At 50.7% G+C, this 17,133-nt stretch overlaps 8 protein-coding genes across 8 annotated transcripts; 3 read left to right on the top strand and 5 right to left on the bottom strand.

The window, feature by feature from the left end:
• Positions 1–139: 139 nt before the first annotated feature.
• CGGC5_v004559 (uncharacterized protein) lies at positions 140–685 on the top strand (the record flags this gene model as incomplete). Its single annotated transcript, XM_032022008.2, has 2 exons — positions 140–374; positions 447–685. 2 exons carry the CDS (start codon positions 140–142, stop codon positions 683–685), a joined length of 474 nt encoding a protein of 157 aa, XP_031881072.2.
• Positions 686–868: 183 nt separating this feature from the next.
• Positions 869–1,668, bottom strand: eglD-8 (putative endo-beta-1,4-glucanase D; the record flags this gene model as incomplete). Its single annotated transcript, XM_032022006.1, has 2 exons — positions 869–1,543; positions 1,603–1,668. The coding sequence occupies 2 exons, from the start codon at positions 1,666–1,668 to the stop codon at positions 869–871; spliced, it is 741 nt and encodes a 246-aa protein (XP_031881028.1).
• A 584-nt stretch (positions 1,669–2,252) lies between these two features.
• Positions 2,253–3,390, bottom strand: CGGC5_v004557 (putative uncharacterized oxidoreductase; the record flags this gene model as incomplete). Its single annotated transcript, XM_032022005.1, has 4 exons — positions 2,253–2,985; positions 3,027–3,034; positions 3,091–3,331; positions 3,380–3,390. The coding sequence occupies 4 exons, from the start codon at positions 3,388–3,390 to the stop codon at positions 2,253–2,255; spliced, it is 993 nt and encodes a 330-aa protein (XP_031881007.1).
• Positions 3,391–5,108: 1,718 nt separating this feature from the next.
• CGGC5_v004556 (uncharacterized protein) lies at positions 5,109–6,133 on the top strand (the record flags this gene model as incomplete). The annotated part of the gene is made up of 5 exons (XM_032022004.2): positions 5,109–5,304; positions 5,358–5,377; positions 5,434–5,470; positions 5,526–5,593; positions 5,654–6,133. 5 exons carry the CDS (start codon positions 5,109–5,111, stop codon positions 6,131–6,133), a joined length of 801 nt encoding a protein of 266 aa, XP_031881004.2.
• Positions 6,134–6,818: 685 nt separating this feature from the next.
• On the bottom strand, positions 6,819–7,619 carry CGGC5_v004555 (uncharacterized protein; the record flags this gene model as incomplete). Its single annotated transcript, XM_032022003.1, has 2 exons — positions 6,819–7,490; positions 7,560–7,619. 2 exons carry the CDS (start codon positions 7,617–7,619, stop codon positions 6,819–6,821), a joined length of 732 nt encoding a protein of 243 aa, XP_031881003.1.
• Positions 7,620–8,479: 860 nt separating this feature from the next.
• On the top strand, positions 8,480–9,533 carry CGGC5_v004554 (uncharacterized protein; the record flags this gene model as incomplete). The annotated part of the gene is made up of 3 exons (XM_032022002.1): positions 8,480–8,902; positions 8,967–9,039; positions 9,100–9,533. 3 exons carry the CDS (start codon positions 8,480–8,482, stop codon positions 9,531–9,533), a joined length of 930 nt encoding a protein of 309 aa, XP_031881006.1.
• Positions 9,534–9,610: 77 nt separating this feature from the next.
• MNT3-1 (Alpha-1,3-mannosyltransferase MNT3) lies at positions 9,611–11,335 on the bottom strand (the record flags this gene model as incomplete). Its single annotated transcript, XM_032022001.2, has 3 exons — positions 9,611–9,661; positions 9,728–9,806; positions 9,891–11,335. The coding sequence occupies 3 exons, from the start codon at positions 11,333–11,335 to the stop codon at positions 9,611–9,613; spliced, it is 1,575 nt and encodes a 524-aa protein (XP_031881005.2).
• A 2,552-nt stretch (positions 11,336–13,887) lies between these two features.
• On the bottom strand, positions 13,888–15,621 carry CGGC5_v004552 (uncharacterized protein; the record flags this gene model as incomplete). Its single annotated transcript, XM_032022000.1, has 3 exons — positions 13,888–14,758; positions 14,811–14,888; positions 14,942–15,621. The coding sequence occupies 3 exons, from the start codon at positions 15,619–15,621 to the stop codon at positions 13,888–13,890; spliced, it is 1,629 nt and encodes a 542-aa protein (XP_031881000.1).
• Positions 15,622–17,133: the final 1,512 nt, after the last annotated feature.

The raw sequence follows: 17,133 nt of genomic DNA, 5'->3' as shown, positions 1-17,133 counted from the left end.
TAGAAAGGCTCACAGTCTGCATTCCTTTTATTACCATCTACGGAGGACGTTGCCAGTCTTCTCGCAGTACCTTTAACCTGCGGAAGAGTCCAGATTTCATGGGCATGATAGGCTGATGTCATCATCTCTGTCTTCCAGGATGGTCGCAGAAAGCATGATTATTCTTGTTGCCTTCCTGACAGCAACGTCACTTGCCCTTCCATTCCCGTTCAACCTTGGTTCATTGTTATCTGAAGAACAAATAGTGTCACCGCGCCAAGTGGGCCAAGACGTTAACGGGAACCAGACCGGCAATTCCGGCTCTGTCAGCTCTGGCGGAACAGGCGATGGGAACGGTGTAGGCTTTGCGGGTATAGGCAATGATATAGATACTGGTAGGTAATTGTTTCTAATTTCATAGATTTCCAAATACTTTTACTCAATTGAGGTGCTAATTTGCCACCTAGGCGACGACTTCGATATCGGTGACGGGAACAATACGATCGGTGATGGGAACACCATTGAAATTGGAGACAGAATTACGGAGGTGACAAACATCAACGTCGGCTCTGGGAACTTTTCCGGCGTCAATATCGGGCCGGGTGGCGGGGGAACCAATGGGATGAACAAGACCGCCGACATGAGCATTAATATAAATCTACGTGTGATGGTTGAAGACGGTCGTGTGAGCATCGGGGTTGTGTAATGGCACATCAGAGCCAGAAGGTTATCAAGTATGAATGGTTGCTCGATTCAGGAACTACCCTTTGGTGCAGGTTTTGAGTGCAATTTCGGACAAATGATGGGCTAGCTTAGGACCAAGAAATAAAAACCATCCACAACCAAAAACCACAGCCCGCGCTTCCTATCAGTTCAATGTAGTGCAGTCTCAACAAGTGACTGGTCTCGGTCCAGGTGCCGTATACGCCTTGCCTCCATTGTTGGGGACACCACCAGTGCCATAGATGTTGATGAAGATGGACGGGTCACTTTGCTGATAGGCACCCGGGAACTTGACAGTCGAGCTCGAGGACAAGGACCCAGATCCCGTGACCTTGATGTTTGCGCACGAGATGTAGAATTGAGCGCCGTTCTGGGTGTGGGCGGAGTGTAGAGCGAGCAGCTCAACACGCAGCAGGTACTCCCCGGGGGCGATGCATTGAGGCATGTTGAAGTAGCTCCAGCCATTGTTGCTGATCATCTTGTCAACGGCCCATTTTTCGGAGCTGGTGTCAAGGTTATCCTCAGCGACTTTGAACCAGTTGAGACCGGTGATGCCGGTGGACGAAGCGCTGGGGACCTTCGCCAGCCAGGCGGTGATCGGGCCCTTGTGAGATGCGGCGATCGGGTTATCCGGGTCTCCGGGAAACTGGGCGCCGCCGATGACGTGCTGCCACCAGGCACCGATCTTATCGCCGGGAGCGACCGAGATGACCTCCTGAGAAGAGGTGGCTACTTTACCGCAGATCATATCCTGGGAGTTGACGTCTGTTGTCGGATTATTCTGATTCGGAGCGCGGAGACCGGCGAGAGATCCATATTCCTTCCCGTTTACTGATATTTTCTGTAAAGCGGAAGATGAGTGACGGGAACACGATCGGTAAATACCTTCACATGACTTACTTGGAAGATGCAGTGACCATGGGCAAGTGCCGCAAGGGCAACCGTAGAGAGGAACGATAGCTTCATGACGAGGGTTTGATTCGGGAGAAATAAGTGCTATGATGACGAGAAAAACAATTGAAAGTGTCTCTGAAGAGCTTAGTCTTATATATATCACCACAGAGATCGAAGTTCGGGGTTCAGGGCATGTTCGAACCTTTCATCGGAATCCAGGTCCAAAACTCCGATAGGTACTTCTCTATTCTGAGTGCCACAATGATGCGCCCATTCGCTAGTATGCTGCCTCCAGTCGCATAGACGCCCTGGCGGGGAAGCCCTCGGAGGCAAATAACGGGACTACACTGCCGCCAAACCGAAAGGGCCGACATCATATATCTTACAGCGACGCTGACTTTCCTTCACACATTGCCTGGTAGATCGACATTTATGTGATTGGTCAGAGCGGAAGTTGAGTACCGACGACGGTTCTGGTTGGCAGAAATTGCATTTAGGCGGATTACTTGACGACCATGAACCAAATATGTGACTGCGGGGGACACGGCTGGATATGACCTGAAATGTCGTGGCTGGAATCCATATGAGGCGTTGATCTGGCCGACTAAGTCGGTAATTCATCTCAACGAGACCTGGGCAAAGCCTGATTACAAAGTTTATGACTTCGTCTCTTCAATATCCATCTTTCTGGCTTGGGTCACGAGATCGACGACTGTTTGATCAAACGTCCGGTAGTTCAGACCAAGCTCCTTTGCCGCAGTTTTGTTCTCCAGACCGTGTGACGTGTCAATCACCTGCTCCTCCTGGGCAACAGTGTCCCTCGCCCAGTCAAAGTTGTCAGCCATAATCTTCGCAGCCAAACCGTACGAGAAACGATCGTTGGCTCCCAAGAGGTATCGCTTTCCGCCTGCCTCAGGCCGTAAGAGCGCCTCAACATGCGCCACAGCAAGGTCTCGAACATCAATCCAGAATGGGACTCTAGCCACCGGAAGGGGGGTTTCACCCTTTGCAATTTTCCAAAGCATCGCATTTGACTCGTTCAGCTTCGAAACCCCGCTGACTGGATGCACGACCGGTCCGAATGTCATCGGGGGGCACAGTGTCACAAGATCGAAGTGGCGAGATTTGCCTTCGTCGATAGCCCGTATCCAATCCCAGGCGACTAATTCTGCGTACTTCTTTGCTGCTCTGTACGCAATGACTGGGCTTGTTCCAGGTATGCAAGCTTCTTCCTCAGTTAACGGGTTCCAATCATCACTCGTGTAATCGAAGTAAGGAGGTGCCTTGCGGTCGGCGTTGAGCACAGCAGCGAAAGATGATGTAATGACGATTCGCTTGATGTTTGGTTGAGCCTCTGCCGCAGACATGATCGCATGCACGCCGTCTTTGCTGGTTGAATGAGCTCTCTCTCGTTATCCTTGACATCGTACGTGAAGGGCTATGGGATGATGTCTGTAAGCATCAATCAGAGGCCTGAAGAACAATCATACTTACACTGGCAACGTGGATGATGCCATCGATACCCTCCATCTTCCCGTCAAACACGGTGGTGTTCTCGAAGTCCCCAACTTCGATGAAATCTAGTTTATCGGCATATTGCGCCCGTGTCTTGATCATTTCCTCCCCCTTGGCCAAGGTCCGAGTTGAGCCTCGGACTCGGAAACCTCGTCGGAGGAGTTCATCGACGATATGGGCTCCAATAAAGCCCGTTGCACCCGTGACCAATACGTATTTTCTAGATGGAAGAGTTAGAGGTATCAAATTGTGCTGAGTCCAAACTTACGGTCTCTCCATCATGGGGATGGTTTCACAATAACACCTTGGAATAAGGTCGTCACAAGATTCCTTAGGTCGCGTCTTGTAAATATCCGCTTCCCCTCACCAACATCGTTCGGATTCCTCTTACCCGAGAGCCCGAATCGTCCCTGGCATACTCCGGAAACTAGTCCCACTCTAGACTATCATTTGATTGGCTCAATGCAGCCCAACTTGGACTATCATTGGACACGAAATTTGTACCACGACTAGTCCCCATGGCGGTCCTCGTCTACGAAACCGTTACACTGTGTTCGGGAGCTGTTTCAATGCTGTGATCCATACGAGAGAAACACAGCACACACTGTTCAACGCGACCAGTAAATTTTGTTAGTGCCGATCATGGGGCTCTCAACATGGAATGAACGAGTCTACTACCAGGGATCAGGAGCCTCTTGGAGTGACATGGCAACTAGGACTTCTCACAACTGACATTCATAAATTGGAAGACCTAATCCATGGAGCCGTTCATGCAAGTACAAGATCTTGAACAGGCCTTATGTAGGTAAGACACAAACGCCAAGTTTGAGATTGTCATGGCTGTACGTGGGCAAGAGTCGGCGCAGACTGGAAATTCCCCAAAGAGAGCAAATAGGAAAGACAGTTGAAACACCCTGATGTAATAAACAGGGAGGCTCGACCCGGCAGTTTTTGACCAACATGAGTGTATATAAGCGGTCGGACACCAAACAGCACGCTTACAGCTGTTGGGGTGGAATCGCAAGACTTTCAACGTTTAATGGAACGGGCCGAGGCACGTGTTTGCTTCTAGAAGCCCTTTTGGCATGATACCAGCAGCCTTGCTGACAAGAGTTCGTTCGTTGAATCTGGAGGTTAGTAATACAGTACTATCTTCGCGAGTAATGAGGACACGCTCTCCAGCTCCCATCTTACTCGAGCTCGGAGGGGTGTTGGTGGCCGAGCAACAGGGCGATCTAATGCGACGGTGGCAATTGAAACAAAGACAACAGACTAATGACAACAAGACGATCGTTTTAATTCATCTTCAAGCAGTTTGTATTTTCCTCTTAAAGGTGATTCTCAAAGCGCCTTTGTAGAACATTCCTCTTATCTAAGCAGGTCATGTGTGATAATGGGACCGAGTGGTTCGCTATTCTCGGGGCAAGCTGAACGCGGGCTAATTGACGACCGACAAACTTTCCTCACAGTGTGGTTCCAGCATAATTCTTCCATTTTCGTCTGTTCCGGGAAACTGTCGTCTTAAGTTGCATGAAATGGACTCCTCGACACGTGCGAGACCCTCGGTTTCCCCACCTCCAAGTCAGGTTGACCTAAGTTTCCATCCTCCAAACCAAATGCAAGCTTTAAGCGATTTTGCTCATCAAGGATAGCTAGACTAAGCTGACCTTGTCGAAACAAGCTCAGGGCGTAAACAACGTGATCATTTGCGCATTTCAATCCATGAGTCGCGTAGTATCACCACAAACATCGGCTTCGCATCTTCCCCAAAAGTTTGATAGTTCGGGGTGCTCCAGGTTGCTCCGTGCAATAAGGCTCGTACTTACGCTCAAGAGCCACCGGGATCGACCCGTTCTAACCTTATTTTGCCCAGACGTAGTATAGTAGTCTGTCTGCCCATCCCCCCACACCGAACGTCCCCGACCCACTTCCCTTGCTATTTTCTTCAATGATCATCACGACATTTAATGAACAGCTGAACTCGGGCGGGCGACATCATGGCGCAAGAAGCTGGCCCGGTGGGAGCATTTCCGCCTCCGCCGGGGCGGGTGTCGAATTTCGCGCAGCCGGAAGATCTTGGGAGGACGAATCTCGTAGTCGGTCTGGCTGTCATGACGGGATTGACGACGATCATGTTTGGTCTGCGAAGCTATTCCAAGATGGCGCTCAACACTCATTGGTACACGGAAGACTGTGAGTACCACTTCGAAACTGGAATCAGCGGGTGGACACTAAAGCCTTCGCAGGGACGTGCTTAGCAGCATATGTACGATTCCTTTCTCGTGTCGCGAAGGGCAAACTCTCTGATAACATTGTCTTCAGGGCCTATGGATGTGCTATATCAGTACTGTTCTTGTCAGTAAGTGGTTGACTTTGTGCCTTTTGCGTGATTACCCGCTCATGGAATGTGACAGTGGCGCACTACGGGGAAGGCTACCACGAATGGGAAGTCACGAAAGAATCATACAAGGAGGTTCTTCGAGTAGGTCACAAATCTGTGGAATCAACCTGCCCGATACCCTTCGAGGCTAAGCATTGCCAGTGGCTTTATATCGGCTCCATTCTCTACTGTCCAGCAGCCTACTTGACGAAGGCGACACTTCTTCTTCTAGAAGCGCGAGTATTCGCAGTTTACGAAAGGGTATCTAGAGGTGTTTTCACCTTTATATACGTACTTTTGTTCTGCTATATACCGATAATGATGCTGAAGGTGTTAGTTTGCATACCAATCCCTGCCACATGGGATTCCGATGTCAAACCAGCAAACTGCCTCAACCAGCGGAAGGTGTTTATATCCGACATGTGCTTGGGCGTCTTTACCGACATTATCATCTTGCTGCTTCCTCTCGCGATGACATTCTCCCTTCGACTGCCATTTTGGACAAAGGTCAAGGTGGTGGCTCTGCTCAGTGCTGGCGGCATTGCCACTGGAGTATCCATCTTCCGTCTTTACAAGTCTATTCTATTCCTTGAACCTTCAGATAGAACGGAGGGTTTCGTTCTGCTAGACATCACCACGTAGGTCTTGTGTTCAGGTGCATAAAGCGTGAGAAGATTGCTGACTACGGATAGAGCGCTGGAGTTAGCAATCGGACTTCTTTGTGCTTGTTTGCCAACAATCAACTTGCTAATCCAAAAGAAGCTCGATATTCGAGAATTTTCGCCGAACCGACCACGAACGGGCCACAGCCGTGTTCGAAAGCGAGGGAGGGCCTTACTATATTGGTCATTTGGAACAGCGCGAACAGCAAATACCCTGTCGTCGAGGGGAAGATCCTTGAAGCCTGGAGGAGAAATCCTGACGTATCCTTCAACTTTGTCTAGAACTCATTCGGATGATATATGGGGCTACGATCCAAGAGCAACGTCAATTGACGGTCATCGCGAGGGCTGGTTGCAACACACAAAAGAGACCAGAAGGCTCGACGATCTTGAGGCATTCCCAAAACAAACGAAAGCGATTAAAGAGGTGCAGAAAAGTTGGGATGACGCCTGGGATTCAAGACAGAATCCAAGCTCTGGAACGATTGTTGAAAATGCACCAACGGGCACATGCTGAAACAAGCGAAAAATAAACTTGAAGGATAATACCCCAATACAGAAATACAAATTTGACGCGACACTTTTCTAAAGAGTACTGCGTGATATTCTAAAGACAATATGTCGACCAGCAAGTGAAGTAATCACCAGCATCGATACGTTATGATTCACTGTGCTCCTCTGGCTCTTCGCAGCGGGTGAGGTCGTGGGTTGGCTCGCATCTCAGGATGGGCCGGTGGGTTGACTTTCCGATATTTTGCTTCAACATCTTGAACAAACGCTGCATCCACACCACGAGGCGGGTATGTTCGCGATCGACCTTTCTCATCAGTCTCTCGTTCCATCGCTTGCCTCCCCTGGCGACTGATCGGTTCAAAGGGTGCTCGTTGCAACATGCGCTGCTCTCCTTCAGGATGGTCCATGACTCCGACCACAACCGTTTCTTCCTTGCCATTAACTCGAGCAACCCTGACTGCTGCACGCGTCTGTTGAGGATCGTTCCAAGGCGCGCCGTTCGCCGGACCCATAACATTCGCCCGCTCATTCGGGTGGATCGGTCGGTTGGCCTGACGAGCATTGATGCATCGTCGATCGTAGTCGAAGCGAAACTGTGTATTGGGTCCCGGAATGGGGTACTCGTGTAGCTGACCGGCTGGACCTTGGGCTCGATTGGGACCGGTAACGAAATTGGCGAACGGTTGCGTCCGCACTTCTTGACCTTCATTATTTCTATACTCATGGGGGAATCCGGATCGTGTCTCGGTGAAGGGTGGCGGGGCATCCTCTAGATGTCCAGGAACGTTGGCCACTGGTATAACTCCATGATTGGTACGATATTGCTTCATGGCCGTATCAGCTTTAGGCTTCGTGCTGGGAATCATATAGATCAAGATAAGCTGAACACATACCAATTGCTTTTCGGCATTGTCTGTATTGCGCCTCTGAGGGGCCGATTGTTTGTTGCCCATGATGTGTATGTTGTGTAGGTATATTCCGAGAAACGAGAGTGATGGGATCCAGTGCACAATCTGGATACTGATATTGAAGAGCGATTGTACCAGAAAATAAAAACCGCAACTACAGCGAGTATGCTCCAGGCAGGCTCGCACGATGATGGGATGTTTGGCGTCTGTCTTGGTAGGTGTGTGTTAACAATTTCGACGCGAAGCATTCGTCTTTAAGTATAGCAAGTTCACGTCTAAGTAATCTCACTTGTCTGCCAAAAATATTCACAACATTGCAAGTCCACGACAGAATCGAGGGCGATTGCAGGAATGGACGTTGGCCAGCAAAGGCGGCCATGGCCCATGGCCGGCCGTTCCCAAGACCGAACCAACATATTTTCCGCAATCAGATTGACGCTACGAAAATCCGGAACGATGGACGACTGGTTTTGCTTCATGGTTGGTTTGAATGCCAAACGCTTTAATCTCTCGTTGGTGCGGCCGGCGGTTGTTACATCGGTCAACTTGATTTGGAGAAGTTCTGCCGGGGATGTTGGCGCGCTCACCCGGCCACAACGGCACAGCGGGCGACACGCCCGCCGGGTGGAGCTGGGGAAGGCAGTGCGCGGCTTCTGCGGGCGCTTAGCACCGCTGCGCTAACCTTGGAACCGGAAAGACGACCGAACCAACAACCAACATCGAGACATCCCATTGCAAGTTTCAGCACTGCCACAATTGTGCAGAAAATCACATTTATTATCACGTCGCTCCGACCGTCAACCTTTTGGGACTCTCAGTCTTTAACACCTCTCTTCTCTTGTCTTTCTCCCCCCACGTTGAATCACCTCCCCCAGTCAAACGCCTCACTGAAACCTCCAGCTGTCATGGCCGTCACAAGTTCTTCTGAGCCTCAAGCATCTGATCCTCCTGCTGAAGCCTGGTTGGCCGAGCTTGAGGATCAGATCGCAGACGAAGAGAGCTGGGGGGACCAGAGAAACACCGAGGCCGCCTCAATCATCCTGCACATGCTCACCTCGTTTCCTGAGAAGGGATATGTGGCTGCTTTGGAAGCTGCGCTGAAGATCGGCGCCGATTATTGGGCCCGGTTCCTACCTTCAAGCCAAGATCCTCTTCGCAAGCCGTACAGGTTGGAAGACAAAGGCATGCCAGAATACCTGGCGCACCTTTATGACTTGATCTTACACCAGTCATGGCTTCTGCCGTACTATGATGAACGCCAAGACTTACTGACCAGATTCTTGGTCGAGCTGTCGCATCTGCCGAAAGTCACGTACAAGAGTGAAGGGGTATGTTTGATGCCATTAATTATGTGTTCTCGGAGGTTGTTACCAATGCTGAGAACTTGTTTAGGAAGAATATCACGCTTTCCACAACGACCCTGTGTTCGGAATAATGTGCGAAGAAGAATGGAATGGAAAATTTGGTAAGTCTCAAGGTTCCTGAAAGATTCCCGGTGGTATGCACAGCCACTAACCTACAGCAGCCTCTGACCGACCTGAGCCTGAGGACCCGAAGCAGAAACAAGCCTTCATCCGAAGGTGCGATCAATGGGTCAACTTTTCTTCTTTCCAAGCTCGCTACCATGGTGCCGAGATCTACAAGCCGTGGTCAACACACTTGAAGTATCCCAACGTCGATATCGAGTTGGCGCTGGAGAAGGACCTGCCCACAGGAAAGCTAGCAGAATGTCGATTGTTGGTTGCATCAGAGTGGATTATCCATGCTGGAAAGGTCATCTATGCGGACATGAAGAGGATCAACAATGATTTGTGGGGGTTGGAAAGATGGAAGAGTTGGGCTGGGAAACTTGAGGAGATTCTGAAGGCTGGAGAGCAAAGTGAAGACGTCACTATCAACTTGCGAGCTGCATTGGACGAGATGATCTCCATCGACAGAGACAGTCTCGAGGGAAAATAGATCGAGAGTTGTACGAATAATCTATTCTATTTTGTCTATGTTCATCGCCGCTGTTTTAAAGCAAGTCAGCGCAAGTTTCAACATAGGTATGACAGGCGCCATGCCGCGTGTCCTTCTCCTAAATCAAGCTGGAAATTGTGAATCAAAGGTTTGATGATTTTCCCCGAGCCTAACTTATGATATTGAGCACTCACCCAAAATTGACACAGGCAACAGAACTTCATGAACAATTCTATTCTCTGGGTATAATGTTTATGATACAATGCAAAACCTCTGAGCTTCTCGTCATCAATCAGTGGTCGGCCTCTCTAGACAAAGTCAAACTCGTCGTCTAACTCTTGCGCCAATGCGACAGACCTTTCCAGAATTCCCCCCTTATCTTCATCCACAGGCTTGCCCGCCGGACCGACCATACAGCTCATGTCTGTCCTTCTAGCGCCCTTTTCCCAAGTTCCGTCGACCATTGTGTGGGTCGGCAGCCCGAACTCGTGGGCATCGATCTTTTTGTTCTTCAAAAGCCCTCCGTTGTACCAGAGCAGCCCATTCTCATCATCAACATGACCGATGACGAAGCTGCAAATCCTCTCCTTAGATTCCGACAGCTTGTCGCGGACCCAGCCAACCATGGCGCCGTAGTGCTTTTCGAACGAGTAGCTCGCCCCACTAAGCTCGAAACCAAACCACCACGACTCCTTATCGCCGTACGTCATCACGTACGTAACCTCCTCGCGGACGGCGTGCGTGTTCTGCCACGCCACATGCAAGAGACCCATCAACACGTCTAAACGCGACTTGTCAATGACAACCACGCCAGAGTCGCCCTCTTCCGCGTAATCCTCTGTCCACACCAGAGACTTGTTAAGTGTCGCACTGGGCTCGCGAATTTGCGATCTCCACCACTCGTGGCGTTCCGCGAAGGCGTGCTGCCAGAGCAGGCGATCGTGGAAGAGGAGGACTCCGGTTGAAATGTAGGACGGGATAGAATAAAGCTTTTCGGGAACTTGTAGGAAGACTGAATCGGCATCCATCAAAATGACCTCTTCGAAAGGCGAGTAGAGGGCAGCGAAAGCTTTAATGGCCCAGCCTCCAGTAGCCAGCTGGACAGTTGTGTCATCAAGCACTGACAAGATATCCAAAAACTCGACGTCTTCGAAGCGTGCTTGCAGCCGTTCGCGATCAGCAGCCGGGAAATCTTCATCTCCCGCATAGACGATCTGGATCGCCAATTTGGTGTGGAGCACCTCACGAAGCGATCCGATAAGATGGGCAGCGTATCTCATGGTCGCCTTTCCCGTTGGAATGACAATGCCACGTGATCCTGGCTCGATGGAGGATCTCACATCGGTGAACGGTGTAGTGCTGTCGGGTCGTTTCGGTGAGTTCTGAATGAAGGGAAATAGGGATCCGATCGCGCTCTCGACGGCGTCCTTGACAGTCTGTTTGTCGTCTGATTCACCAGCTGAGTCAAGAAACTTGACCCATTCCCGCGCGATCTGAGTTCGTTGGCCAACATCGTAGAACTTCTCCTTGTACGGGGCACGTATGGGGGTATCTATGAAGGATCTCGCCTTCTCGATGATCGATTTCGCTTCGTTCTGCCATGCCGATGGCTTTTCTTCTTCGGGTTGCTCAAAGACTTTCGGGGGACTTGGCGTCTGTGGTGGCGTTTGTAATGGTGTTTGTAGAGAAGTAGGATGGTAGTAAGTAGAAAGGAATGACACTGAGTACATAAACATGAACAGAATACAAACAGAAAGAATTGTCGTCGTCATCCGCGAGGATGACTTTGGTACGATAACCATGCTGGGCTGAACATGCCGAGAGGCAGGACCTTCAAGACGAACTCGTAGCCCAAACTCCTCTGGGTGGTGCCGGATTCTTATGAGTGATGGCCTAACTAACTACCAACACCATTCCCCTTGTGAACAATGCAAATTGAGACTGTTTGTCACCCGTCATATCCGCTTGGCACCCCAGCTAGCCCCTAGGTCCCTACGATAAACCAACTAAGCCTTGAAGCTTTGCTGTATCGTGATTTGCCGGAGACCGGTTTGGCCCACTAACAAGGACTAGGGTGAGGCGGTTGCAAACTTTCAGGGTTGCATCCTAAGCTTCAGCGCGATTCGCTGTTCAGCGACTGCGCCTCACCCTTGCGCCAACAGACCCTCACCCAAATGGCTTCAACTTCGCATGGAAGCATGTTGTTCATTTCGCTATCTTCTGAAAACTTCTCATCAGTCAGATGAGGTTGCGGTCTTCATTCACTCTGACTTCTCCCAAGCGTATTACAACATCGTAGGTCCTACTCGTTCAAAGCCGCCGTTCCGGGAGACGAAGACTGTTGATGCTTGCGACATGACGATTTTGTGTTATGTGTGGCTTTGACCCCCAGCTATTCACTGCGAAGGGGTGTGTTGGTTGAACAAAGAGAATAATCTATTTCCCTCGGCCCCCAGCAAGCCAAGCTGCGCAATGCTACTTTGAACCAACAGCGCTGTAGCATCATCCCACATCTCTGGTCTATTGGAAATCATTGCTAGATCAGTGTGATGCTAACTTCAGCGCCGCTAAGCTGCCCTGGCAGGCGGAATGCAGGCCGCCGCCGTCATTCACAGTGGCTCAAGCGCCGGTCCTCCTAGCGGAGTAGGGATGGGACAAGCGGCAAACGTGCCATGGTGGCTTGCCATGGTTCAATGGCGATCATCCTGAAAAGTGTCGAGACAGAACCAACAGGAAATTACACAGGTCAAGGACACTGCCCTGCCAGGTTTACCAGACCACACTTGCAGACATCTGATTAATCGCATGATTGCCCTGTATAACTGGCAGGAGAAAGACGGCTGCTGAACCGAAAAGCGATGGTTAAAAGAATTGACGATGCTCTTTGGAGTTATGCACAGCAAACACTCAGCTGGATGTCGCGTGCCGACATTCGTTCACAGCTAGGGGCAAACGCAGGGATGAAGCGCGTAGCCAATGGACGGTTCTGCCCATCATTAACTGCTCCATAGACATGTGGAGAACATCACCAACAGCTCCTTCTCGCCGCTTATCGGTTTTGTCCGCGGTGGATCTGGCGAGTCGTTGTGACCATGGGCAGATGGTGCGCCTGAATGCGCAAGACCTTACGCGGCTAGCGAGCCAAGCCCCCAGTTCTTCAATCTCGAATTCTCAGCCCCACCGCCGACAGAAAACTGCCCCCGACATGATCACAGCTCTCCCACATTCCGTTTTTAGAACCTTCGGACGGGCCGGTTAGGCGCCAAGAACTGTTTTCAATCACTCTTGGGTTACTACGGCGCTTACTTTCTCTTCTGAAGACCGGGAACACGGAATCCGCATTCTGGAAGTTGAAGATGGGGAATGAACGCCCCGAGAAGGCATCCTTGAGATACTCTAGACTCCTCGAGAAGCTAATGTGGCCAATGCGTATTGAACTGCCGGACATATTCGTCGCCGCGTGACCGGATACTACCGGCCTTACTTCCTCAATTCGTCGCACTTGGCTTCAAGCGCATCGATATGCTCAAATTTGTGCGCATCCATCGGCATCCAGCTCACGGAAGGAATACTGAAAATTTCCCAGGCCGAAGCAGAGACCCGCATCACTCGGGCCGCTGCGGCAGTCCCCACTTTCGCCGTCTTGGCGGGCGCCGGATTTAGATGCTTCATGAATAGAGATGCTTCATGAATAGAGATGCTTCAATGCATGACAAGCAAATACGATTGGCGTCTGTGAAAATTCCTGATCCTGATATCTCATAATTAGTGAAAGCTCTGGTATTGCAGCTTGCACATAAGTATGACTTCGGAATTCATACGATCGCAACGCCTAGCGAGTCCGAAATGCTGTTTGCTGTGTGATCTGCTGCGTCATTGCTGTGAAATGGGATCGAACTTCAGGGCCTGGTAGGAAGCTTTCGTAGAATTCGACCATGGGGTGGCTGACTGCAGGGCATGATACTAGCTTCGACACTGCAGACGGTAGAGCCAATTCAAACCCACCACCGTCATCAGTGAATGGCATGCATGCAGATGGAAGAGTGAACAACAAATTCAAAATTGAAGAGACCAATCGCCCGTAGGTAGAAAATGGCTGTAATTTGCAGGTCGTCGAAAGGTTCTTCAGGCGTATGGAGGCATTTCACACGCCGTGGGAGTCAGCATTCTCGTCAGCCACATACATGGAGACTCCGTGTCAAATGCTTTAGCTCATGGTGTCATGGTTAATTGTTCGTGACATACAAATATGCCATTGACCAAGACTACTGTATTATGCAGGGCATATCTAGCAACGCTCTTCCTTTGCTACAGGTTTTGTGGCTGCAGGTCGTTTCATACAATGGCAGCCAGACTAATACTCTCCTGCATACTCTTCTTCTTTGGGACTATTGCCATTGACGTACTTCCAAAGACGACTCAGCTGATACACCTTCTTGATAGTGACATCTCCATTGATACCATGGTGTTCACCATTGTGTTCATGGCCGTAGAATCCATTCTGCAGGTTCCTTAGCCTGTTGATCTGCTTAGGATCGTTGTACACATTGACCTCGGCATCCATGAACGTGTTTGGTAGAGGGGAGCCGTCGCCATTCTGCTGGACCTTCGTGAGACCCTTGTCGAGTGGGAACATATTATCAAGGTAGTGCTGGTTTAACTGGTGACCAGAACCGATGCGCTCGAACAAGGCTCCACTATACGAGTTCCACGCCTTCTCGAGTTTGTTGTTCTCCTTGATCTGCCTCTTGCTGAGGTGCTTCTTGGGTTCGGTGCGGCCGGACAGGACAGCCGCGTTCAGGTTGTAAATGACAGAGCGGTCTTGCTGATCGGCGGTCTTCTTCTTGAAGTGCATGACACCCCATCTCGACACGAAGTCAAACGAGTTGGCGTAGTGCTCGATGTGGCGGATGGCGCGATTGCGGCCATCGTGCTCGCCGTGGTCGGTCTTGAACACGCGCGGGTTGTTGAAGTGGTTTGCAGCATTACCGAAGGTATAGATCTCCAGCTTTTGAAGGATGTCTCGGGGATGTTGATTGATGAGCCAGTCCAAGATGATACTGCCTTCGAGCCCGCCCTGGGAGTGGAGGACCAGCACCACCTTCTCCTTTTCGGGATGCATAAGGGCCTCCGAGATCAGAGCGAAGCAGGCTCTAGTGTCGGAGGTGCCAAAGTATAAGCAACGCTCGAGGAGGCATTGAATGACATCGAAGATAATGCCGGCACTGTACTAAATGTCAGATTGAATGGGACCGTGAGGTATGGCTGTCATCTTACGTCTTGTTGTGGACACCAATGACTCTGCGATGGAAGGTCAAGGAGATTCGGTCGATGTTGCTTCGCAACCAGTGTTGTCTGTGGAATCATTAGCTCCAAGCATCTAAGAACCAACATACGGGAAGACTAACCCGACTGCGACTCCGTTAAGGAAGATCCATTGCTCTTTGCTGTGCTCTTCGTCCCAAAGACTGGCTTCCGGAAAGTCGGTGGATTGGATATATCCATCGGGCATGTAGCCATTCAGCGCATAGCACACGAAGTAGTTCAAGGTGACGAAGCCAATAATGTAAGCGACGACAAGATTGAAGGAGAAGAAGGACAAGAATGGGAGCGAGATGAGAAAGGTGGACTGGGCGATGAGGAGGATGAGGTGGAAGGTCATGTCATAGATGTTGGCGAAGGACGGGTAGAGCTCATCGAGGGGGCCAGAATGGAAGTATCGTTGCGCAAAAGCCTCGAATTGGCGCCTAAGACGATTGATGCTGAAGCCCTGATCATCGGTACGCTCAATGTCGAATGACCGCGTAGGCGGCTTCTCAAACAGAGGGAGGACGATGCCAAGTAGGTAAGGGATATTTCTCACGAACAAGATCGCATCGTCGCGAATGAGCTTCCATGGTGCCCCTGTGTAGTAGTCAGGCTTCCGGAGTTCGAGCTTGGCGATCCTATCCTTGATGGGGCGATGGGGGCCCTCTTTGCGGAGGAGCGATCGGAGGTCGGCGGTGGTGACCGGCCGAATGGACTCGGCGACAACCTTCTGGTTGCTCAGGTCCTTCGGGAGGGAATGATAAACATTGACTTTGGCCATTCTCGAAGAAGGTCTGTCTGGGTCGGCTCAGCTGACAGGAAAGGAACTTCAAAGCCAAGTCTTACGATAAGAATTGTGAGGCAAGTTATTTTCTTATATCATTTTCTCATGAATGTCATCTCATCATTGGCTTTGCTGCTGGCTGGAATCTTGCCGTAACGTGGCAAGCATGCAGAAGGGAGTAGACGCGGTCTTGGAATGCAGATCAAGACCTTGTTGTCTCTCACTCACATGCTGTGGTGGCTGTTTTCACGTGCTGAAGCTCTTGAAAGCCCCTTGATGTGGGCTATTCCTCGATGAAACTTTCACGCTGGCCCCCAATCTGACAGTGGCGTCAGAGATAGGGTTTCTGCGGTGTTGTAATTTTCTGCCCACCACGGCTCGTGTGAATAGTCGGGGTGCTGCTTTCTGCATCTCCAAAGTATCTTACCTCAGCAAGGGCGGGATGGCTGAGAAGTGGCATTCCAGGGTTTGCATCAAGACACCGCCCCAGACTAGTCAAAATGAGCTGAAAACTAGTTCAGGCCTCCAATCACACAAGCTGTCAAATATTGCGTGTGGTGTCTCGGAATGTCGCGGCACCAGAGGCGATTCAATCAAGGGATGTTTTCCACATTCTACAGACCACTGAACGTTCAGCTCAAAATTGCTCAACTGCCAGGCCTTCAAAAATGCTGTCCCTCGATCCGCTTGCGAGATCGCTTGCGGCCCGTCAACTAGTGTTCCCGCACGTAAACCTGTCGTCTTGCAGCCGCAGATGTGAAGTGCGCCCTGGCCGCCAATCAGGGAGCCCCCGCGGCGGTGAGACAACATTGGAGGGTCGATGCCTTATCAGTCAGTAAGGATTGCGTGTGCTGCTTTTGACCCATTTCAGCGAGAGGGAATGTTTTCCCTCCGAATCGGGAAAAGCTATAACGAGTCAACGGCCGAAGCCCTCGGGAAACGCGAGGCATCCGACTGGCCATTCGGGGAAGAAGATGTAGACACCAAGTATTCTCTGGTCGCCTACGGAACGCGGCACTGAGAGAGTGGAGATTATTCAAACACCCCAAAGTACTCAGAACACAGGCAACATGCCGCTAGTATCATAGGCCTAGGGCCCTTTCCCCGCGCCGCATAATGTTTAAAGTTGGGACATGTTCAAAACATCGTCAGTCTAGAAGTGCTTCCGGCACGAAAAACTTCACTTTGCGGCTTTCTGGACGACCTGTCTCGGTTCTTCGCGAATTTGTTCTTCTTCTCGACTGCTACACAGGAAGAACCCGCTGTGTCTGAAGGGTTTGAATCACATGCCAAATGTAAGATCGGTCTCACCGAGAGCGTCGAGGAAACATGACCGTAAGCCACAAACAAATGTTTGAACGAATGGGAAGAGCCAATTCGAAAGCTGACAGAAACGGGGCGTAGTGTAGGCTATTCTCATAGCACACGAGTTACCGTGCCTCAACACCACTATCAGTGTGCTGACTGTACGTGGGATGGCTGTGAGAACCCCCCGTGCTGACGCCGAGC

The sequence above is a fragment of the Colletotrichum fructicola genome, assembly GCF_000319635.2.
Source record: "Colletotrichum fructicola Nara gc5 chromosome Unknown KSG_Nara_v1_contig02, whole genome shotgun sequence".
NCBI lineage: Eukaryota > Fungi > Ascomycota > Sordariomycetes > Glomerellales > Glomerellaceae > Colletotrichum > Colletotrichum fructicola.
The sequence above is the reverse complement of the archived record's forward strand: the minus strand, read 5'-3'. Positions and strand labels throughout refer to the sequence as shown.